Source organism: Mya arenaria, chromosome 4 (assembly GCF_026914265.1).
Source record: "Mya arenaria isolate MELC-2E11 chromosome 4, ASM2691426v1".
NCBI classification, from domain to species: domain Eukaryota; kingdom Metazoa; phylum Mollusca; class Bivalvia; order Myida; family Myidae; genus Mya; species Mya arenaria.
In genome coordinates this window covers 65,884,793-65,910,106 of record NC_069125.1, presented here as the reverse complement: position 1 = coordinate 65,910,106, position 25,314 = coordinate 65,884,793, and the positions used below count along the sequence as shown (strand labels likewise).

General features: G+C 38.7%; 1 protein-coding gene across 1 annotated transcript; it reads left to right on the top strand.

The window, feature by feature from the left end:
- The first annotated feature begins 817 nt into the window (after nt 1-817).
- Nucleotides 818-25,178, top strand: LOC128231002 (transcription elongation factor SPT6-like). The gene is made up of 32 exons (XM_052943426.1): nt 818-830; nt 885-966; nt 1,141-1,237; nt 2,124-2,213; nt 3,191-3,376; nt 5,405-5,512; nt 5,647-5,736; nt 6,040-6,179; nt 6,747-6,967; nt 7,180-7,309; nt 9,790-9,940; nt 10,186-10,386; nt 11,507-11,650; nt 11,849-11,982; nt 12,187-12,304; nt 12,513-12,589; nt 12,934-13,069; nt 13,393-13,530; nt 15,619-15,786; nt 16,019-16,146; nt 18,157-18,512; nt 19,105-19,253; nt 19,636-19,776; nt 19,989-20,095; nt 20,295-20,383; nt 20,548-20,663; nt 20,893-21,015; nt 21,247-21,407; nt 21,567-21,820; nt 23,440-23,636; nt 24,113-24,236; nt 24,616-25,178. Exons 1-32 carry the CDS (start codon nt 818-820, stop codon nt 24,774-24,776), a joined length of 4,530 nt encoding a protein of 1,509 aa, XP_052799386.1. The 3' UTR covers nt 24,777-25,178.
- The last annotated feature ends 136 nt before the right edge of the window (nt 25,179-25,314 follow it).

Sequence of the window (25,314 nt, the reverse complement as noted above, 5' to 3'; positions counted from 1 at the left end):
TCGGTTCCTTTCGAAAACCAGCCAGATCCGCCCATGAATGCCTAGATTATGGGCCATGAAAGTTGCAAAGAAATGCTTTCTATTTTTAGCCAGGTCTGCATGAGCGAATTCTATTTTTAGCCAAGTTTACATGTACATGTAAATTCAAGTCTAGAGTTAAGGGAGACAATTTGCAAGTCTAGGATTTTGAGAGACAATTTGCTTTTTGCTTCTGCAGTTGATTTTGTGAATTACTCTGCCTTGTTCTTGTTGAAAGCCCAAAGGCCATTTTTTAGCTTTAAGTTCTGTAGTTTGTGCATTCATCTTAACAAATTGGTTGTGAATGTTTAAGTTATGCACCTGGTGTCATTACTGGCCACACCCGGGTTCACAGGTTTGGTAAGCATAAATCTGGAAAGGTTTGAAAATCTTTTTGTGTGTTCGTGCATCCATCTCAGCACAATTGATTGTGAATGTTTGTTCAAATTGATCAATGTTGTCCTAGGATGCCCTTGACTTTCACCTTTTGACCAACTTTTTTTAACTTTTAAAACTACAGAAATTTTTACTATGAGTACAGTTTTGAAAGCATTTTTTTTTTTGTCAGATGACTTGGCACATATTAAAATAGTTCATGCAACTAATCTGCTTACAATACTTTCTGGGCTCAGATGTTGAACATGCTACATTTTCAGGTAACCCAAACACAAAACATAAACTATATGTCTGATGCCTTTTACCCATACATACATGCTCTGGATTGAGATGACCACAAAAGTCATGCCAGTAGAGCATAGGCCCTTTTGGGCCTCTTGTTTAATAATGTCATGCAACTGCAATGTCTTTGTCAAGTTGTTTTTGTAGAATTTAAAAGCTTAAGATAGCAACTCAATATTTGTTTGCAGAATTGGATGATTTCATTGTTGGAGATGATGGTCAACCCATCAGGGGGAAGAAAAAGAAAAGGCACATCATCCACTCAGATGCGTAAGTGTTCAGTCCTTTATTTTACAAAGCTTTATCTAACATTATCTTGCTAAGTAATGTATGAGATAAAATATGTTTACCTAGAAATTGTATGATCTACATTTAGTAAATGATTTACAATAAAGAACATTAGTGTTGATCAAAGGTATATAATGACTATTGTGTTGATTACAGCCTTCTGCAGGAGGCCCAGGACATTTTTGGTGTGGACTTTGATTTTGATGAGTTTAAGGAGTACGCCGGGGAGGAATCTGAGGAGGAGGAAGATGAGGTGAGAGACGGGAAATGTAGAATTGCTTTTTATTTCATCTTCTCACTTCGAGAAAGTAACTGTAGTCTTCTATTTTGGAAAGTTCTGCAGTCCTAAAAGATTAATGAAACTTGAATGTTCAGTGAAGATTCTTCTTCAGGGACTACCAACTGTTGAACTCATGTGGCCTTTTCTTATGATGGTGTCCCTGAAATTTATCAATCTCACTTGCAGTAGTTGGTTTTTGTTTATAATATGCAGGCTCTTATGAAATGCTTTTACTTAATGTAAGGATAAATGGTTTGAGTATGAATCATTTGTATAAAATGTATTGATCATGTAATTGTGATGTAATTTTTTGTATACCTTGGTGACTTGATTATTTCTTTCGGTGTTTTACAAGTGAACACTCTGGTAAATGCAGAGCCATGTAAGGTATAAACTGAGTTACAAATGATCAAAATGCAAATCAGTTTTGTATACAAAAACTTTTGAAACCACAAGTTGAGTCCCCCATGGTGTGATATGCTTTATATCGCATCCTGTACTAAATCATCTGGGGAAAAAATGCATTTTTGGCTTGAATTAAACATATTTGTTTATGAGTATGATTCCTGATTTCTGCCAGAAAATAATGGTGTCCCGACAGGATACTTGACTTGGAGGTTCAGGCATCCATCCACATAATGTTGTGTCCTTAGGTGTCCTGGCAATGTTTGCATCAAAGTCTGTTCACAACTAGCTCTAAACGCACTATATCATTGATAGGCGTTACGTCTCATGTTGATAGTCACAGCATACAAAAGTGAGATTTTTTTGTGTGTGCTGAATGATTTTGTCATGAGATCTGTAAATTTTTCATTATTTTGCAATTATTAATTGATCGAACATGTTGTTATTGTTCAAGTACGAGGAAGAGGACATGGATGAAGAGGGGGGCACACAGAAGAAAGAGAAAAAGACTCGACCAAAGAAGGGACTCAAGGCCTCCGCTTCTGTAAGCAGACAGTATATGTCTTTGTTGTTTAAAAATATAGTTTCTTTGACTTAGTAAAATTAATGTATTTATGCTTGTTAGCAGTGTAGTATTTCAAAGAAAATTTTAGGTTTTGTCATAGCTTTGTTTTTTTATGCCCCCTTTTGAAAAAAGTGGGGTATATTGTTTTGCACATGTCGGTCGGTCTGTCTGTCTGTCTGTCTGTCGGTCGGTCGGAATACCAAATGGTTTCCGATCAATAACTTGAGAACGCTTTGACCGAGGGACCTCATACTTGGTATGTGTATTGGTCATCACCAGCAGATGAACCCTATTGATTTTGAGGTCAGTGGGTCAAAGGTCAAGGTCAGTGTGACCTTTACATGAAAAACGGTTTCCGATCAATAACTTGAGAACGCTTTGACCCAGGAACCTCATACTTGGTAGGTGTATTGGTCATGACCAGCAGATGAACCCTATTGATTTTGAGGTCAGTGGGTCAAAGGTCAAGGTCAGTGTGACCTTAACATGAAAAACGGTTTCCGATCAATAACTTGAGAACGCTTTGACCCAGGGACCTCATACTAGGTAGGCTTATTGGTCATGACCAGCAGATGAACCCTATTGATTTTGAGGTCAGTGGGTCAAAGGTCAAGGTCAGTGTGACTGTAAGCTGAAAAAAGGTTTTCTGATTGTCCATATTTTATTTAAGTGTCCAAATCCTACTAACAATTTGGCTCCCAAGGGGGCATAAATGTTTCACTAACATCTCTTGTTCAAAGAATATCATTCCTTGCAAAAGCTTGATATGATGTGTATAAATCAAAACCTGAAGTAGACTTTCCCATCAAACTTGATTCACCCTTACACTCAGACTTAATAATTTCAGACAGGAGTTATGTCTGTTAATGTTATCTGAAAATTAAAAAATCACCTTTAAAAAAGATAAGTATTTTAATTCTTGTTTTTAAATTTGATTTTTCTCACACTGAAAACAGTATGAGCCGGAGGCATTGAAGAGGGCGTTTATGACAGAGCAGGACAATGTTGTCCGAAACACAGACATGCCCGAGCGATTTCAGTTGAGGACCACGCCTCTGAAGGAGACTGAAGAAGGGGAGTTGGAGGAGGAGGCAGAGTGGATTTACAAGCAGGCCTTCCGTGTACCACCCATATCCACACAGGTAGGATTGTTTCCAAAGTTACTGTTTGATGTGTGTTGACATTAAGGATTTTCTTACAAGAAATTTCAATCATGTGTGTTAAATTCCTACAGCAAAATGCATCTTATTATGCCCCCCTTCGAAGAAGAGGGGTATATTGCTTTGCACAGGCATGTCGGTCCGTCTGTCCGTCGGTAGACCAAAGCTTGTCCGAGTGATAACTCAACAATTCCTGGACGTATGGTCATCAAACATGAAGGTTGAGCCTGACCAGTAGATGACCCCTATTGATTTTAGGGGTCAAAGGTCAAGGTCACAGTGACCTTTAGTGGTAAAATAATTTTAAAGCTTGTCCGAGTGATAACTCAACAATGCCTAGACCTATGGTCATCAAACTTGATATGGAAGTTGGGCCTGACCAGTAGATAACCCCTATTGTTTTTGGGTGTCATCAGGCCAAAGGTCAAGGTCACAGTGACCTTGAATGGTTAAAGGATGTCCAAGTGATAACTCGACAATGCCTGCACCCTTGGCCCTCGTTCTTGACTTGGAGGTTGGGCCTGACCAGTAGCTGACCCCTATTGTTTTTGGGGCTCATAGGGTCAAAGATCAAGGTCACAATGACCTTGAATGGTAAAAGGTTGTCCGAGTGATAACTCAACAATGCCTGCACCCATGGCCCTCATAATTGACTTGGAGGTTGGGCCTGACCAGTAGATGACCCCTATTGTTTTGGGGGGTCATCGGGCCAAAGGTCAAGGTCGCAGTGACCTTGAATGGTAAAAGGTTGTCCATGTGATAACTCAACAATGCCTGCACCCATGGCCTTCAAACTTGACTTTCAGGTTGGGCCTGACCAGTAGATGACCCCTATTGTTTTTGGGGGTCATCGGGCCAAAGGTCAAGGTCACAGTGACCTTGAATGGTAAAAGGTTGTCCGTGAGATTACTCAACAATGCCTGCACCTATGGCCCTCAAACTTGACTCGGAGGTTGGGCCTGACCAGTAGATGGCCCCTATTGATTTTAGGGGTCATTGGGCCAAAGGTCAAGGTAACAGTGACTTTGGACGATAAAAGGTTGCCCGAGTGATAACTCAACAATGCCTGCGCCCATGGCCCTCAAACTTGACTTGGAGGTTGGGCCTGACCAGTAGATGACCCCTATTGATTTTAGGGGGTCATTTGGCCTAAGAGGTCAAGGTCACAGTGACCTTGAAAGCAAACTCGACAATTCCTGGACCTATGGTCATCAAACTTGACATGAAGGTTGGGCCTGACCAGTAGATGACCCCTCTTGACTATGGGGGTCATCGGCCAAGGTCAGTCAGTAACCTTTTACGCAAAAATGTTAACAAATCTTCTTCCAGTGATATCTTCAACAATGCCTGAATCTATGATCATCAAACTTGACATGTAAGTTGGGCCTGACCAGGAGATGACCTTATTGATTTCAGGAGTCATAGGGTCAAAGGTCAAGTTCACAGTGACCTTGAATGCGAAAATGTTTCAAGTGATAATTCAACAATGCCTGCACCCATGGCCCTCAAACTTGACCTGAATTTGTGTCTGACCTGTAGATGACCCCTTATGATTTTAGGGTCATCGGGTCAAAGGTCAAGGTTACAGTGACCTTGAACAAAAAAGCTTGTCTGTGTAATAACTTGTCAATGCCTGCACCCATGGCCCTCAAACTTGACATATTAGATTTTTGGTGACCAGCTGATGACTCCTATGGATTTTGAGGTCAAAGGTCATGGTCATAACACACTCTTATCCTCAAACTTTGAATGGTCATAATCTTAAAACTTCCTCAACGGCATCCAAAGTCAGTAGCAAATCAGCTGTCATTTCGGTCCATGCATATTTCATTCAATTGTCCATATAATCCTGACAACATGGCCCTCAGGGGGGCATAATGTTTGACAAACATCTCTTGTTAGTTTTTATTTTGGAAATCTAAATAATCATAATTACAGTTGTGAAATAATTGCTGAGTGACCTACATACTAACATGATATTGCATGTACAATCTTATTTTATTTTTGCAGACATTCTCAGAGCAGGATGGGGGCAGTTTTGGTTACAACAAGAAAGGCCCTACCATGGTAGAGAAGATAAAAAAAGCAGTGGACTTCATGAGAAACAAACACCAAGAGGTTAGTTGATTGTGATATATAGGATTTTCATGGATTTGTATTCTTTTCATGGTTGTTGTAAGTTGACTGAAGGTTTCAGTGAGTAGAATGTGGATATTTATTGTATATCAGCAATCTGTGTTATTATTTTCAAGGTGCCGTTTATTGCTTTCTACCGCAAAGAGTATGTGGAACCAGATCTGAACATCAATGATCTATGGAAGGTGTGGCACTGGGATGAAAAGGTAGGCATGCATGTGAAAGACCTCTCCTTCCATTTACTTGAATCAGATGGTTCTTTATCTCTGTAAGATAATGCAATTGATGTGTACTTAAAGTATTATACATCTCAAACACGTTGTCAGTGTCAAATTCAATTTTGCAATTTTTTGCAGGAAAAATATCTATTCAGGCTTGAAGAGAATTTCAAATTGTTTGCACATTATACATAATTGGGCTTTATGATTTTTGTTATTTTACCATAGAACATGACAATTTGGTCCAGTGCTTGGAATCTGTATTTATGTTTGGTGTGATCTCTTTTGTAGTGGAGCCAGTTACGTACCAGGAAGCTGAACCTGATCCGACTGTTTGAGCGCATGCAGTCTTACCAGTATGAGGTGAACTCTGACCCGGATAAGGTTCTTGCCACCAACGTGCGGACACTCACAGAAGAGGATATTGATAGGTCTGTGAAAGAATATAAAACTACATTTCAGTGCAAGTCAATCAGTTGTGTGAGCAACTGTACTAGACCTGTCATTGTTTCAATTGATTGCTGGCAGAACAAATATTTTGACCTCATTCCTCAAGTGGCTTATTTATTTTTTGGTGCAATTTACTGCCTTCTAAAGGCTGTTTCCTCTTGCCAAAAAATGTCCATTTTTCCCAAAAAAAATTTCCCGATTTGATTAATGTAGATTACGTTAATGAATAGAAAAAACCCCAATGAATTTCTTGAAATATAAACAAAAACTTGACAATACTTACTCTTTCAATGCATAATGTATGCATAAAAAGAACATGTATATTTATATTTATATATTAGCTGTTTTGGCCTGATTTTGTACCGTATTTTTCCAAAAGTCAACTTTTTCCCCAGTTTGCAAGGCACCTGCGGTAAAAATAATTCCAAAAAAAAATGGGAAATATTTAAACCTTATTAATCTTAGTATCTGGCAATACTAGTTTCTACTTGTCGACTGTATGTGGGCCTCAGTAGTACATGTATGTTAACTATCCCCACATATTGCAGGGTGCGTAAGGTGGAGAATATGGATGAGCTGCGTGACGTGTACAACCACTTTCTTCTCTACTACGGCTCCGACCTTCCCAAGATGCGCATCCTGGAGCGAGAAAAACGGCGTGAAGAGCGTGAGGAAGGTGGTGAGGGACGGGATATTGATGATGAGGGAGACACGGTGAAACACGCCTCCCGCAAGTCTGGATATACTATCTGTGTCAACAACAAACTGGGTGAGTATAACTACTTATGTTGTTTTTTTCTTGACAGTGATTCACCGTATTGGATATTAAATGAACACTTGAATTGATCTGATATATTGTTACTACATTGCCTTGGACATTAAAAACTGTCCTTGTGTTCACACTTGATGGCTAGTTAAGAAGTCTCTCTCTTCTCCATTAACAAACTATACCTTTGTCATTCAAAAATCATTCTATTGTAGATGAGATAGCCTTGAGGTTTGGTCTAACTCCGGAGCAGTTTGGTGAGAACATTCGAGACAACTACACAAGGCATGAAGTAGATCAGTGCCCTATGGAGCCACAAGAAATGGCCAAAGACTATATCTCTGGGTAATCAAGCTGAAAGCATTAATCAAAATAAGCACAAGCCTGAAACAACTTGGGTTTGAACAAATAAAATATGTTTAGATATACAGTCCAAACTCATCATGTCGAAGTCGCCTGGACCTAGTAAAATACTGTGAGATAACGAACATTCGACATATCCCAAAAAACAAATATAGCACCTAACCCAACACATTCAAGTCAAACAGATGTCTGATGTACACATCCGCATTTAAATTGGTCTTGTAATATATTTCCGTCGTGAAAACAGCAAGCTTATTATTGAAAAAAAAATCAAGTTTTTGTCAATTTTATTTAATTCGTGTTTATTGATTACACAAACACAGATATAAAACAAACAAATACATGGTTTAATAAACAACGATAAAGCACATATGACAGCAACTAGTATAAAACATGGTGATGGCTTCGTACTTTTCATTATATGATTTTGAATACAAATCCCTATTGCTGATCCAGATATCTGACATTTTGAAGCTCATTCTTTATGTGCCTATTCTCGGATTTTTATTGAATCTGGTCTTGTTAGTCATTTTATGTTTTTTAGTGCATAGTGCACAGACAAAATGTATCCCTGGTATGAGCTACCCTGGTTCATGCTTCAGTGTATAGCACTGTCACATGGGCCCCAATTAACGTCCCTCCCAATAAAATCTCTTGAGCAATAAATATCTTTATTAAAAACATAAAAATACAACTTTAATTATTATGCCCCCTTTTGAAAAAAGTGGGGTATATTGTTTTGCACATGTCGGTCGGTCGGTCGGTCGGTCGGTCGGTCGGTCTGTCTGTCTGTCGGTCGGTCGGTCGGAATACCAAATGGTTTCCGATCAATAACTTGAGAACGCTTTGACCGAGGGACCTCATACTTGGTATGTGTATTGGTCATCACCAGCAGATGAACCCTATTGATTTTGAGGTCAGTGGGTCAAAGGTCAAGGTCAGTGTGACCTTTACATGAAAAACGGTTTCCGATCAATAACTTGAGAACGCTTTGACCCAGGAACCTCATACTTGGTAGGTGTATTGGTCATGACCAGCAGATGAACCCTATTGATTTTGAGGTCAGTGGGTCAAAGGTCAAGGTCAGTGTGACCTTAACATGAAAAACGGTTTCCGATCAATAACTTGAGAACGCTTTGACCCAGGGACCTCATACTAGGTAGGCTTATTGGTCATGACCAGCAGATGAACCCTATTGATTTGAGGTCAGTGGGTCAAAGGTCAAGGTCAGTGTGACCTTTACATGAAAAACGGTTTCCGATCAATAACTTGAGAACGCTTTGACCCAGGAACCTCATACTTGGTAGGTGTATTGGTCATGACCAGCAGATGAACCCTATTGATTTTGAGGTCAAAGGTCAAGGTCAGTGTGACCTTAACATGAAAACGGTTTCCGATCAATAACTTGAGAACGCTTTGACCCAGGGACCTCATACTAGGTAGGCTTATTGGTCATGACCAGCAGATGAACCCTATTGATTTTGAGGTCAGTGGGTCAAAGGTCAAGGTCAGTGTGACCTTTACATGAAAAACGGTTTCCGATCAATAACTTGAGAACGCTTTGACCCAGGAACCTCATACTTGGTAGGTGTATTGGTCATGACCAGCAGATGAACCCTATTGATTTTGAGGTCAAAGGTCAAGGTCAGTGTGACCTTAACATGAAAAACGGTTTCCGATCAATAACTTGAGAACGCTTTGACCCAGGGACCTCATACTAGGTAGGCTTATTGGTCATGACCAGCAGATGAACCCTATTGATTTTGAGGTCAGTGGGTCAAAATAACTCAACAATTCCCGGACCTATGGTCATCAAACTTGACATGAAGATTAGGTATGACCAGTAGATGACCTGCCTCATATGCATCCAATGACAAATCAGCTGTCATTTCAGTCCATGCATATTTCATTCAATTGTCCAAATATTTCTGGCAACTTGGCGCTCAGGGGGCATAATGTTTGACAAACATCTCTTGTTCAAATTTAGCAATTATCCACCAAATTATAACAGATTTGTTAATTTGACACACATGCTAATGTAGTGACATGTCACAAACCGTCATGAAATTTTCGCACATTCAGTTAGATCCACAATTGGGCAGAAAATTTGTGATGTTTGACCACAGGGACTGAAATATGACTTTGATACAGCAAAAAAGTTGAAATAGATAAATGGACATAAGCAGAGTTGTTTTATATAGAAACAGAAGGGATAAATTCAGGACTTGGAAAAAGTTGAGATATCAGATATAGACATAGCACGTTGGGACTGTATTACCTTTTTCAACAAAATCTCAATTTCAATGACTTTGAAAGGCTTTTTTATATATTGCAAAATACAGATTTTTGGTCGTTTTCATTTGCACATCCGAAAGTGGCTGAATATTGTCGAATGTACTGGTTTCTTTTGAATTGTCACTGAAAATGTAAGTAACCTCAGTTTATTGCGTGTGTTTTTTCAGTCAATTCCCAACAGCAGAGGAGGTGTTGCTAGGAGCTCGTCACATGGTTGCCATGCAGCTGTCACATGACCCTATGGTGCGTCAGGCTGTCCGGGCAGCATTCTTTGAACGGGCACGATTACATGTTGTCCCAACAAAACAGGGAATAAAGGTCAGTTTGACTTTAAATGTTCTTATTATGCTGTTTTTAGGAAATGTACTGGGAGTACATAAAGCAATTGAATACTTAAGACAGCAGTTAAAACAGATGACCTTCATTTTGGAAATTAAAGAAAGGTACTTAGATAAAAAAATAGATAAATGCATTTTTCATTAGTTAAAAAATACTTTCTGTAATACTCTGTTTATGGCTTTGTGCTTACATGTTTATGTACATATTTGTCGGACTGCTGATAGGTGATAGATGAAGCCCACCCATGCTACCCACAGAAGTACCTGAAGAACAAGCCTGTGCGTGACCTGAAGGATGAGCAGTTCTTGCGACTCGTGGAGGCAGAGGATGAGAAACTCCTCACCATCTCCATCACCATGGACGAGGACACGGACAACCCTAACATACAGAAATACTTTGAGGAGATCAGGAACCTCTACTACAGAGTAGGTCATTGACACAGTGTTTTGAACTTGTCTACTTAATACATGTATGTATAGATACAATTATTCTGTTTTTAGCTTGACTATTCAAAGAATAGGTGGGCTATACTACTCGCCCCAGCGTCGGCGTCCGGTTAAAGTTTTAGGGCAAGTTGTGAGTCCAATACCTTTCATTCATTTGAGTTAATACTTCACACTAACAGTTGTTCAGGGCCCCTGATTGATTATGAAACTTAGGTTAAAGTTTTAGGGCAGGTTGGGATATTTATAAATAACTCCTATACCCTTTGTTCAATTGACTAAATAATTCACACAGTTGTTCAGGACCATCACACAATGATGTTACATAACTCCATATTCTTAATACAAGTTATGGCCCCTGATTGACTTAGGTTAAAGTTTTAGACAAGTAAAAGTTGAGGGCAAGTTTGGATTTTAATAAAAAAAACTTCTATACCTTTCATTCAATGCACTTAATAAAATTCAAAATTATTTACGACCATTTTACATCAAGAAACGTAACTCCATTTTAACTCTAAATACAAATTATGTCCCTTGAATATATATATTTTTTTTTTTAGTTTCTTTTGACAGGCACATTTTTACATTCTTAACCAGTGTTTTACCAAGGGAAAACAAGGAGGGCTATACTATATGGCCCTTGAATTTTTTTTATTTTTTTTATTTTTTTTTTAAATTTGATTTTAATTTCTTTTGAAAGGCATATTTGTATATTCTTTACCACATTTTCATAATGGGAAATCAAGTTATTTGAATAACTGGCATCATTTTTCGGGTGGTGGGAGGGCAACATCAAAGTCACCTTATGTATTGAATAATTTTAGTTAAATTTGACTTAAATAGACCAAACTTGGTAATATGACATTGTTATTGTATTCACTTCGAAGTCAAAGCGGCGAAGTCAAGCGCGCTGTCTTACGACAGCTCTTGTTATTCAAACATTCTATATAGCATTTAAATGTTTTAATAGCATGCTCAAATGAAATAATGCTAAATTAGCTTAAATTATAAAAAAACAATGTATTTAATAAATAAATAAAGGTTGATGCATGAAAGAACAATGATTTCTAGTTAATTCCTGATTACTTGTTGTACATACCAGGATGAGTTCAGCCACCTGGTGCAGCAGTGGAACACACAGCGAACACAGGCCCTGGAGAGAGCCCTCACCAAGATCCTGTACCCACAGTTTGAGAAGGAAATCCGCCTTAAACTCATTAATGAGGCTAAAGAGGGAATTCTCAAGGTAACCAATACTTGCTGTCAAAGTCGAGTTTCATGTACAAGTTACCTTATGAATAAATGTATGAATAATGGAAAGTACAGCATTTGACAAAACAGCACAATAATTTTGTAAAACTGTTCATTGGTGTAATATTTGGGCCTACATGTACATGGCAGTGTTACTGGTACAAATATAATATAGTTTACTTTGTTTTTGCAGGCATGTTGTCGTAAGCTGTACAACTGGCTGAAGGTGGCGCCCTATGAGATGGAACAGCAGATGGATGATGACTACGACCTCGATGATAATGACACTGGCGTCAGGGTCCTTGGCATTGCTTACATAGCTGAGAGGTATAATTGTTAATGTATATTTGAGTGTCATTTTGAATGCATACAATGATAGCATGACTTTGAGTCAAACTATGAAATTACTTTGATATTTTCATTTGATCGACAAAAGCACACGTAGGTCTATTGTTCAAATTGACTTCAACTTGGAAAGTACAATGAGTTATACATTTCAATGACTTGTTCATGTACATGTTTGTACTGCAGGGACACAACAGCTTTTGGATGCATGGTGAACGGGGAGGGGGATGTATCGGACTTCATCCGCCTGCCCAACCTCACAAAGAGGATCCGCTCACAGAGATACATGGAGAGAGAGGAAAAAGTAATTGGCTATATATGTCATCCTAGAAAATGCTCCTCATAACCGATGATTCACCTTACTATGCAAAAGTTATTTTGGGCAAAACTGTAGATTAATTTATTCTTTAAATAGTAATTTTTCATATTGAATATTTCACTCTCTTTACATTGTTTCCATGTAGAAAAAACTAGAATTCGATACAGAAATACATATGTGCTATACCTTGAAGGAAAAAGACATGGAAAGATTGAAGACCTTCATAGAAACCAAAAAGCCACATGTGATAGCAGTTACAGCTGAAAACATGTAAGTTCTTTTTACCATTAAACTATGAGGGAAAAATGGTGCTCTAACCTTATTTGAATGTTTATCAAACTGTCTAATAAACATGAAAGGGTACATTTCAGATTACCAATATGTTTAGAAACAATACTTTCTTTTCCTTTGAATAAGCTAACATGTTTTCAGTGACTCATCATGAAAACAGACAGGTCAAGTCTTTTGACATGATTTAAACTAGCAATACGTTAGATTGAGTGCTGACCTTTTATTTCCCCCTTCCTTATAGATGAGTTTCAATGTACTGATTAATCTATGTCCTGTACCTTACTGATGTTTTGTTAGTTACTATTATATACCTCCCATCGCAGTGATGCATTGATGATCGTTGATGACATCAAGAAGGTGATAGCTGAGCTCGAGCAGGAGGCCCAGATGCCGCCCATCAACGTTGAGCTTGTAGATAACGAGCTAGCCCTTGTTTACGCCAACAGTGCTCGTGCTGATGTAAGTGGGAATGTCTTGCATGTCTGTGTGTCTGGTTAAAAGAATAATATCAAGCTGAAGTACATTGTAGAAAGTTGTAAACTCCATGAAATGATCATACAGAATAGCCATGATAATACAACTTTTTTGCTTGAGCTGTTTCCAAGAAAGCGCCAGCACAAATAATTTATTTTATTTTTTACCTTATTCATGTACATGTATTTACTGACTTAAGATTATACATGAATGTGTATTTACTAACTAATGATTATACATGTACGTGTATTTATTGACTAATGATTATACATGTATGTATATTTTTATCATCTGTCCTCTCTATGCAGGAAGAGTTCCGTGAGTATCCACCCGTGTTGCGTCATGCTGTGTGTGTGGCTCGGAGGTTGCAGGATCCTCTCATTGAATACGCCCAACTGTGTAACCAGGACGATGACATACTCTGTCTCAAATATCATCCCATGCAGGTAATACCAGTTTGTCAAATGTCAGGAAATTGTCTTATGATGGAAGGTAATTATGTCTCCCCCTCTCTGGGGGAGACATATTGTTTTTGCCCTGTCCGTCAGTCCGGTAGTCCGGTAGTCCGTCAGTCCGTCCGTACGTCACACTTCGTTTCCGATCGATAACTGGAAAACCGCATGACCTAGGATCACCAAACTTGGTAGGGAGGTTGGTCATGAGGTGTAGAAGATCCCTATTGTTTTTGGGGTCACTAGGTCAAAGGTCAAGGTCGCGGCGACCCCCAATGTAAAAAACATTTCCGCTCAATATCTTGACAATGGTTTGACCTAGGTTCACCAAACTTGGTAGGGAGGTTGGTCATGAGGTGTAGAAGATCCCTATTGTTTTTGGGGTCACTAGGTCAAAGGTCAAGGTCGCGGCGACCCCCAATGTAAAAAACATTTCCGCTCAATATCTTGAGAATGGTTTGACCTAGGTTCACCAAACTTGGTAGGGAGGTTGGTCGTGAGGTGTAGAGGATCCCTATTGTTTTTGGGGTCACTAGGTCAAAGGTCAAGGTCGCGGCGACCCCCAATGTAAAAAACATTTCCGCTCAATATCTTGAGAATGGTTTGACCTAGGTTCACCAAACTTGGTAGGGAGGTTGGTCGTGAGGTGTAGAGGATCCCTATTGGTTTTGGGGTCACTAGGTCAAAGGTCAAGGTCGCGGCGACCCCCAATGTAAAAAACATTTCCGCTCAATATCTTCAGAATGGTTTGACCTAGGTTCACCAAACTTGGTAGGGAGGTTGGTCGTGAGGTGTAGAGGATCCCTATTGTTTTTGGGGTCACTAGGTCAAAGGTCAAGGTCGCGGCGACCCCCAATATAAAAAACATTTCTGCTCAAAATCTTGAGAACGGTTTGACCTAGGTTCACCAAACTTGGTAGGGAGGTTGGTCATGAGGTGTAGAAGATCCCTATTGTTTTTGGGGTCACTAAGTCAAAGGTCAAGGTCGCGGCGACCCCCAATGTAAAAAACATTTCCGCTCAATATCTTGAGAATGGTTTGACCTAGGTTCACCAAACTTGGTAGGGAGGTTGGTCGTGAGGTGTAGAGGATCCCTATTGTTTTTGGGGTCACTAGGTCAAAGGTCAAGGTCGCGGCGACCCCCGATGTAAAAAACATTTCCGCTCAATATCTTGAGAATGGTTTGACCTAGGTTCACCAAACTTGGTAGGGAGGTTGGTCGTGAGGTGTAGAGGATCCCTATTGTTTTTGGGGTCACTAGGTCAAAGGTCAAGGTCGCGGCGACCCCCAATATAAAAAACATTTCTGCTCAAAATCTTGAGAACGGTTTGACCTAGGTTCACCAAACTTGGTAGGGAGGTTGGTCATGAGGTGTAGAAGATCCCTATTGTTTTTGGGGTCACTAGGTCAAAGGTCAAGGTCGCGGCGACCCCCAATGTAAAAAACATTTCCGCTCAATATCTTGAGAATGGTTTGACCTAGGTTCACCAAACTTGGTAGGGAGGTTGATCATGAGGTTTAGAAAACTCCTATGTTTTGGGGGGTCACAAGGTCAAAGGTCAACGTCGCTGTGACCTCTAATGTAAAAAAATATTTCCGTGCAATATCAGGAGAATGCTTTGATCTAGGTTCACCAAACTTTGAAGTGAGGTTGGTCATGATGTCTAGTTGATTTTGCAATCAGTTGGTCAAAGGTCAAGGTCACTGACCTTGAGGTGAAGAACCGGTTTCTGCTCAATAACTCAAGAACGTTTACACCCAGGAACTTCATACTTGGTATGCCAGTTAGTCATGACTAGTTGATGGCCCCTATTGATTTTGGGATCCATCATTGATTATTTCTCACCTACGACCACACAATGGGGGAGACATGCGCTTTTTCGAAAAAGCAATCTCTAGTGTTTTTTTCAGTTTGTATTGAATAGTAATGATTGTTAGTCTGTTAAAACAAATGGAAAAAAGTCCTCTTAGACAGTGCAGTTGCAAATAAAAAAAATTGTTTCAATTTAATATTTATTCAAAATGCCTTCATTAACTGCAAAACTGTGGACTCCATAATCGCACAACAATTACTGCTTTCAGGACTCTCTGCCAAAAGAAGAGCTGTTGAATGCGTTAAACCTGGAGTTTGTGAACCGGGTGAATGAGGTGGGCGTGGATGTGAACCGGGCCATAACCAACTCTCACACTGCTGTCCTTGTGCAGTTTATTTGTGGCCTGGGGCCAAGGAAAGGGGCTGCTCTCCTCAGGGTAAGCAGAGGGCTTTAGTTTTATAAAATAGTCTACTAGTAAAACTTAAGAGGTGTTTACTTTCATTAATTGCCATTGATTACCATCAACGACTTTTCGTTTTGTGCATGGTTTTGTTCACACTTATTTCACAGACATTGCCACAACTTATTTTAACAGGTTTGTAAAATTTGATTATAGTTATTTGGAAAAGTATACTCTCCATTTATACTGCAAATTAATATTTTCCCAGACATTACGCCAAAACAGCACTCGGCTGGAGAACAGAACTCATCTAGTCACCATGTGTAGAATGGGACCAAAGGTTTTCATCAACTGTGCTGGATTCATCAAAATAGACACCAACTCACTTGGTGACAGGTATGAAGAGCTTGATTTAAATCATTTTGATAGTTTAATCAAGGACAACCTTGCAAATGTCAAATGTTCAATAGATTTGAATTTAACTTTCATGTTTTTAGCTCTACTGGCCAAAGGCCAGAAGAGCTTATGCGATGGTAATGTGTACGTAGTATGTGCATCGGTGCGGTCGTGCGTTCGTGCGTCTGTAAACAATTGCTTGTGAACACGATACAGTCTTCAGTTTTGATTGTATCTTGATGAAACTTGTACAGTATCTAGATATCCATTAGAGCTGGGTTCCTTTCGAAAACCAGCCAGATCCGCCCATGCATGCCTAGATTATGGCCCTTGATAGTATAAAAAAATGCTATTGTGTAAACAATTGGTTGTGAACACAATACAGTCTTCAGTTTTGATTGTATCTCGATGAAACTTGTACAGTATCTAGATATCAATTAGAGCTCGGTTCCTTTCGAAAACCAGCCAGATCCGCCCATGAATGCCTAGATTATGGACCATGAAAGTTGCAAAGAAATGCTTTCTATTTTTAGCCAGGTCTGCATGAGCGAATTCTATTTTTAGCCAAGTTTACATGTACATGTAAATTCAAGTCTAGAGTTAAGGGAGACAATTTGCAAGTCTAGGATTTTGAGAGACAATTTGCTTTTTGCTTCTGCAGTTGATTTTGTGAATTACTCTGCCTTGTTCTTGTTGAAAGCCCAAAGGCCATTTTTAGCTTTAAGTTCTGTAGTTTGCGCATTCATCTTAACAAAATTGGTTGTGAATGTTTAAGTTATGCACCTGGTGTCATTACTGGCCACACCCAGGGTTCACAGGTTTGGTAAACATAAATCTGGAAAGGTTTTGAAATCTTTTTGTGTGTTCGTGCATCCATCTCAGCACAATTGATTGTGAATGTTTGTTCAAATTGATCAATGTTGTCCTAGGATGCCCTTGACTTTGTCCAACTTTTTTTAACTTTTAAAACTTCAGAAATTTTTACTATGAGTACAGTTTTGAAAGCATTTTTTTTTTTGGTCAGATGACTTTTACTTGGCACATATCAAAATAGTTCATGCAACTTATCTGCTTAAAATACTTTCTGGGCTTAGATGTTGAACGTGCTACGTTTTCAGGTAACCCAAAAACAAAACATAAACTATATGTCTGTTGCCTTTTAGCCATACATCCATGCTCTGGATTGATATGACCACAAAAGCCATGCCAGTAGAGCATAGGCCCTTTTGGGCCTCTTGTTTAGCTTTAAGTTCTGTAGTTTGCGCATTCATCTTAACAAAATTGGTTGTGAATGTTTAAGTTATGCACCTGGTGTCATTACTGGCCACACCCAGGGTTCACAGGTTTGGTAAACATAAATCTGGAAAGGTTTTGAAATCTTTTTGTGTGTTCGTGCATCCATCTCAGCACAATTGATTGTGAATGTTTGTTCAAATTGATCAATGTTGTCCTAGGATGCCCTTGACTTTGACCAACTTTTTTTAACTTTTAAAACTACAGAATTTTTTACTATGAGTACAGTTTTGAAAGCATTTTTTTTTTGTCAGATGACTTTTACTTGGCACATATTAAAATAGTTCATGCAACTAATCTGCTTACAATACTTTCTGGGCTCAGATGTTGAACGTGCTACGTTTTTAGGTAACCCAAACACAAACATAAACTATATGTCTGTTGCCTTTTACCCATACATACATGCTCTGGATTGATATGACCACAAAAGCCATGCCAGTAGAGCATAGGCCCTTTTGGGCCTCTTGTTTCTACAATTTGTAATGTGATAAAAACAATAATTGAAGGGTACCACTCTAGCCACACCAAATAATTTTTTTAACATTTTTAATTGTTCAGGTATTATCATTCTTATAGTGAAAAGATAGTTAAGCCCGCTTCTGTTTGAAATAAAATTGAAAAATATGTTTATTTTGCCTGCTTACTAACATCTTTCCTTGCTAAAAACAAACAAACCATTAATTTGGCATGGCCTTGATATTCCATTCACTGTTGCAGCACGGAGGCATATGTGGAGGTTTTGGATGGTTCTCGTGTGCACCCAGAGTACTATGAGTGGGCAAGAAAGATGGCTGTCGACGCGCTTGAATATGACGACACAGCGGAGGATGCCAATCCAGCCGGGGCCCTTGAGGAAATCCTTGAGAGCCCAGAGAGGCTTAAAGACCTTGACCTTGATGCCTTTGCAGAGGAACTTGAGAGACAGGGCTATGGTGACAAGCACACCACTCTGTATGACATCAGAGCTGAGTTGAACCACAGGTATAAGGATTTACGAACCCCCTACCGATCACCTACCAATGAGGAACGATTCAACATGATTACCAAAGAAACACCAGACACATTCTACATAGGTGAGTATTTCCACATCAAATACTCCTATTGATTTTCATAAAGAGTTTCATAAGACATATTGGAAGTCTGTTTTTCTACAGTACTGAAAGACAATAAGAATAACTGTGTGCAGTTATACATTAGATTTCCACTCAATTGACTTGATACTTTATTTACAATAGCTTCAAGAGCAAGCAATCTTGAAACCCACTTTTCTCCAAAAGTTTATGAGCCAGAGTCATAAAATTTACAGGATTGTTTAACAGCAAGGGTTTTTTGCTGTTGCCAATGAGTGCAGAGTTATGGCCCTCGACTTAATGAAAATATGGCATACAGAAAATGCCATTTGTGTCATGCATATTTGCAAATGTATGAGAGCCATGATCATGAAACTCTACAGGAATTTTAGCGAGCATGTTGCAACATGGGTGTAGTGTGTAGCCTTCTTTAGAAAAGTAGAGTTATGGCCCTTCACTTAAGTTAAAAAATTGCACAAGAAGCATGGAACCTTAAGCTTAAAACATGTTTATGCTTCATTTAGTGTTATTACATGCAAAAGGTATCTTAAACTAGAAACACATACATGCTTTATATCTTTCAATCCTGTTACAGGCAAGCTTATGTTAGTGCGAGTGGTTGGTATCGCTCACCGGAAACCCCACGGTGAGCAGCTGGACCAGGCAGACCCTGTCAGGAACGAAGATACTGGTCTCTGGCAGTGCCCATTCTGTAACAAGAATGACTTCCCTGAGCTCAGTGAGGTACGACTTTAATCACACTGCTTGCAAGCTCAAGTGAAATCTACCACATTTTTTGACAAGGGAGCACTCATGTGGGCATAATGTTGGGCAATATGTGTATTTATAAAACTTAATGTATTTATGCAAAAATTTAGTTTATGATGTATTGGTAGATGTCAACATAAAATATATGGTTTCTGATTACAACATATACCTTGGAAGAAAATTCTGAAGAATGAAACTGCACAAAAGTGAGCCAATTCAGCTTCAATTCAGATAATTGAATAAATCAATTAAAATACATGTCAAAGTCTATATACATGCTCTTAACTTGTACTCATAGTTGTTGTACGAGTGAACTCTTCAGTGTTGTATTCATACACTTAAATTTTAATTTTTCAAGGTATGGAGTCACTTTGACAATGGAAGTTGTCCTGGCTCTGCAGTTGGGGTCCGAAGTCGCCTTGACAATGGCTGCACCGGTTTCATACACATCAAAAATCTTAGTGACAAAACTGTTACAGACCCGCTGGAGAGAGTTAAGGTAGGAATGATTCTTTGTAGTTTACATATGAATGGACGTTCATATAGGAATGGATCTTCTTGTTTTATAGCTTTTATGGTGGGTAAACTTCATTTATTTCCATTTGTGAAATATTGCATCATTTGTATAAATATAAAATAATTGTCTTTATTAACATCTTGCTTCAATCTGATGTAATTTGATGTAAAGTTAGTTTGGTTTCTGTGTTATAGATCGGAATGACTGTCCATGCACGAATCACAAAGATTGACATTGACCGCTTCACATTGGATCTTTCCACAAAGACTTCGGACCTACTAGACAAGGACAACCAGTGGAAGTAAGCAATACATTTAGATGTATTGAACTGTATTCATTATTTGATTAACTTTTATGTAAATTGCACAGATTTGATTAATAATTACATTTTTCCTGTGTCAATATGTTTTTGCTTTATGAATGAAACAGGGTGCAAGTACATAAAAGCTCGTATGTAATATTTGCAAAATGAAAAGTAACACTTCATGTTTTTTTACCAGACCTCCCAAAGACCTTTACTATGATGCTGACAAAGAGAAAAGCGAGTTAGAAAAAGAGGATGAGAAAAAGAAATTGCAAGCCAGGCAGAGTAAGTTGCTTGAATCTCTGGAAAATGGTCATGTATATAATATAAGTGAAAATGCATCTTTCCAATGTTATAATTGATATGAAAACTAAGTTTTTACTTCATTTTATTGCCTTTGTATGATTAAAGCAGTGTATATATTTCTTTACATTTCCACCATGTTTCAGCATACATAAAGCGTGTGATAGCACACCCTAACTTCCACAACATCAGCTACAAGGAGTGTGAGAAGATCTTGGCCAACATGGACCAGGGAGAGTGCATTATCAGGCCCAGTAGTAAGGTAAACTGAGTAATTGTAGAGGTCCATGTAGTGATGCAAGGCTTCAAAAAGCATTACAAAAGAGGTCTTGTATTGTATGTCTGGTCATGTTGGCAATATTTACACTCTGTGTTTGAATCCACCGCGTTAAGCTTTCTTTTACAATTGCTCTGGTCCTTAAACATACCATTCTTAAGTTACTGTGAGATCATCTTTCTGTAAAAAAGTGCATGATTGTATATTTTGCCAGGGTGCAGACCACCTGACTGTGACATGGAAGGTAGCTGATGGGGTCTTACATCACATAGATGTAGTGGAGCAGGGCAAGGAGAATGCCTTTAGTCTCGGCAAGTCCCTACTCATCGGTAATGAGGTATGCAGGTTTTCTGAAATTTGCATGTCATTTGTTTTGTTCCATTTAATTAGTAAGAATTTATAAGGGTTTGTGGGTTTCAATGGTTATTGTACCTAAAATCTACAAATTGTTTAGAGGCTTTCTTGTACATGGTTAAAGATTGTGTTCCTTTCATTTTATTTGGTACTCCTACACATGTGAAAAACAAATATAGCAAGTATCCTTTATGGTGTGTTTTTCCTTTTGTAGGAGTTTGAAGATCTGGATGAAATCATAGCCAGACATGTTCAGCCCATGGCATCCCATGCCCGTGACATTCTCAACTTCAAAAATTACATGGACATGGATGGAGGAAAGAAAGAGGTTGCAGAAAGGAAACTGTACGAGGAAAAGAAAAAATACCCATCTAAGTAAGTTACTCCATTTTGACCTATAAGCATGGGTGGGGTTTATTCAAAGCAGTTGATTAGTGATATGAGTCATAACAGCAATAGGTCATTCACTCGTAATTTCTGAGAAGAAATATAAAAAGAACAATGAAAAAATATATAAGAGATTTCCCCCAACAGGATTCCCTACTACCTGAGTGCCACAAAGCAATATCCCAGCAAGTTCCTGCTGTGTTACATGCCTCGAAACAAGCCACGTTCAGAATACATCAGCGTGAGCCCGGAAGGCTTCAAGTACCGTCACAAGAGCTTCCATTCCCTCAACTCAATGATGCGCTGGTTCAAGGAGCACTTCCGGGATCCCATAATTGGCATGGGTACACCCAGTGGTAGAACACCCATGGTTGGCCATACTCCAAACTTCAGCATGCAAGGTGAGTCATTTTATGCAAAATGAGGTGTCAAATTTCACCAAAGATTAGTGGGCATCTCCTTGCGTGTGTGTAAACAATAATTACATATATTGAACTAACTTGACATCACTTTCAGGTCCTTTTGTTTTTTTATGCCCCCGAAGGTGAGCATATCAAAATCGCACCGTCCGGACGTCCGTCTGACTCAATAACTCAGAATATTATGGACAGATTTTAAAATAACTTCCCACATGTGTTCGGCATACCAAGATGACATGTCGCGTGCAAGAACAGTGTCCCTACCTCTAAGGTCAAGGTCACACTTAGGTGTTTATTCCCAATGGAATGCTGCATATAAGGACATAGAGTATAGGTTGTCGTGTCCGGGCTGTAACTTTCCGTTGTATGGACAGATTTTAAAATAACTTGCCACATGTGTTCGGCATACCAAGACGACGTGTCGCGTGCAAGAACCGTGTCCCTACCTCTAAGTTCAAGGTCACACTTAGGTGTTTATTCACAATGGAATGCTGCATATAAGGACATAGAGTATACGTTGTCGTGTCTGGGCTGTAACTTTCCCTTTTATGGACAGATCTTAAAATAACTTACCACATGTGGTCAAGGTCACACTTAGGTGTTTATTCACAATGGAAAGCTGCATATAAGGACATAGAGTATTGGTTGTTATGTCCGGGCTGTAACTTTTTCTTGTATGGACAGATTTTAAAATTACTTGCCACATGTGTTCGACATACCAAGACGACGTGTCACGTGCAAGACCCATGTCCCTACCTCTAAGGTGAAAGATACACTTTGAGTTTATTCACAATGGAATGCTGAATATAAGGACATAAGAATGTAGGTTGTCAAGTATGGGTGGTATTTTTTATGTTCAGAGGCAATTTAAAATAACTTGCCATATATATTTGTTTGATCTTTAACTTTTTATGTACTGACCTTGTTCATAGGTCAATGTCACATTCGGGGGCATTCGTCACATACTGTGACAGCTCTTGTTTAATCATGTTTTTAATTCATAAAAAATCCACAATCTTTTGTATTATTATTTTTATACCACAGTTATTTAGCACTTTTATCACAAAATATATACGTTCAAAAGTGCTTAACAAACAAATATACGTATACATACAAACAATCAATAGAAAGAATCCATGTCAAAAATACACATGGTAAAAAGCAACACTATTAAAGTCTACATACAAATAAGATAAAAAGCAACATTTAAACTGAACTTAAATGATATGGACAGAGTTAAGCAATCACAAAGTATACAAAAACATATTAAAACTGTTCTTTAAGATATCCCAAAAGTACAAATACTTATGATCTGATAGATCATGTACAACTTGTTTACTATCTTCATATGATAATACAAATACTGTCATTCATTTGTTCCTTATTGCAATAAAATGCTAATAGATAATTTGCTGGTTCATAGCTAAAAATGGTGAATTGAAGTTTAACAGGATCCTTAACATGTATTAGTTTAATTTATTGGTATTAAGCAAATGGTACACTACCAGTATTCAACTATCTAACATGAAACATGGTCTGAGGTATGTAACTTTAAACCAATAGTTGTCTCCTTATTTATAATTATGGTTTCTTGCAATAAGGTGTGGATGCTGCAGCCATCCATCGTGCAGCAAAGGGTCTTCCCAGCAATATTTACAACACGTTGGCCCAGGTGGCGGGCGTCACTCCTGCTGCTGGGGTCACACCAAGGGTCACACCTGGATTCACACCCGCAGGGTTCACCCCCAGGACGGGCTTCACTCCACACACACCACAGGCTGGCACCAGTGGATACAGGGTACGCTGGTCTCAAACTTTTATGTTTATTAATAAAATACAATACAATGGAAACTGGTTAAATAAACACACTATTATCATTTTTAGTTAAGATGGCAGTCAATTCAAATGAATACGCTAACTGTATATTGTTGTTAGAAATGCTGGGTAAAGATTCTCTCTTGGCCTAAATTGGACCTTATTGAATGGCACCCCAATTATAATGAAAACATCTTCAAAAAGCTGCTAGACACTGCTCTCCAAATGGGCTACATTTACAATGAAAGCTTAATAGTTTTAAGAATAAATACTAGCTCTGGTATCGGCATTATGCCCAACAATTCCTTATATCTGAGATACTTCCTTTTTGCTGTTTATATTAAATAATAGTACTTGCATCTCCCATGCAAACTCATTCAGGCATGATTTGAATAAGCTAATGGCTGTCTTTGTAATTGAGTGAAATGAAATAACTAAGTATAAACTTCATTCTTTCAGTCTGGAGTAAGTGTGACCCCACTGCTGACCCCAGCAGCTGCTGCCACACCCTCCTATCAGCCAACCCCGAAGGCCCAGTGGCCAGGTGCTACACCCAGGACCCCCCGCAGCAGTGGACAATCTAGTATGTATCAAATACTGTTTACGAGGGGTTTTCAAAAGTTCTGTTATGAGTAAAGCATATATTCGGGGTTTTTTACTCTAATTTTTGTTGGAACATTATTTGGGGCAGGCATATAATACTGCAAATTACATTGAAAGGCAAATATGGGTTTACAACAAATTAAGATTGTGGATCTAATGTGGTCAGCTTAATATTAAAGTGAAGATGTAACTTTTTGAAGGACTCCGGTATGTTGAAAAATCCGGTGCTAGTTAAATGAAAGGGTTATAACTTTAGAAAGAGTACCTGATTTGTTTTTATGTATTTGCTTAATTTCCTTTATATCAGTTATGATGGCCATCTTTTATATGATTATATATCATTTACACTTAACTTACAGGTAGCAAGGCGGGCACAGACTGGGCAAAGGCTGCGGAGATGTGGGCCAAGCACAAAAAGTTGGCCCCAGGGACCCCTCGCAGTCCCGCAGTGCGTCAGTCCCCCAGGGGTCGCGTCGGACAATCTCCCGCGGGAGACGCCACACCACTGTTTGATGAGTGAGAGGAGATGGGACTGGCAGATGGATAAAATACGTGGACGAGAATAGAGAAAATATGATTGATTAATGGCCAAATCATGAAAGACCATATTGACAAAAATCAGTCTTCTGCATGTGACATTGTGTGGATTGTGTCAAGTGGTGTATTAAGAATTTTACCTTTGGTATTCGATCTGTTCAATTTAAGTGGATGCCAGGTTTTTTCAGCAATTTTCTCAATCATGAGTTGCTTTGCCTATTAACAGTGTGAAGTTGATTGTTTTACGTTAAAATGCATGAAAGCATAGTGTCAGAGCAAAGTATGCGTTTGTAAAGTGTCTCTTCCTCATCATGATAGAGAAATGTATATACAATGTAGATTTTTTTATTTGTCTTATTTTATTTACAATAAATATTTAAGATAATGTTGATTATGTCAGAGGTTTGAAACCGCACTCATGTCATTATTAAGTTTTATATCTGCCTTCTATATAGCGTGGGGCCTATGATAGAAAGTATGGTTGCAAAGTATGGTAGTAAAACAAAAATACCTCCATACAT

Excerpts from the sequence above, each read along its gene's own strand:
- LOC128231002 (XM_052943426.1), top strand. Across the intron at positions 12,590-12,933 it reads GCAGTTACAGCTGAAAACAT|TGATGCATTGATGATCGTTG; the intron begins GTAAGTTCTTTT and ends CTCCCATCGCAG. Across the intron at positions 24,237-24,615 it reads CCGCAGCAGTGGACAATCTA|GTAGCAAGGCGGGCACAGAC; the intron begins GTATGTATCAAA and ends CTTAACTTACAG.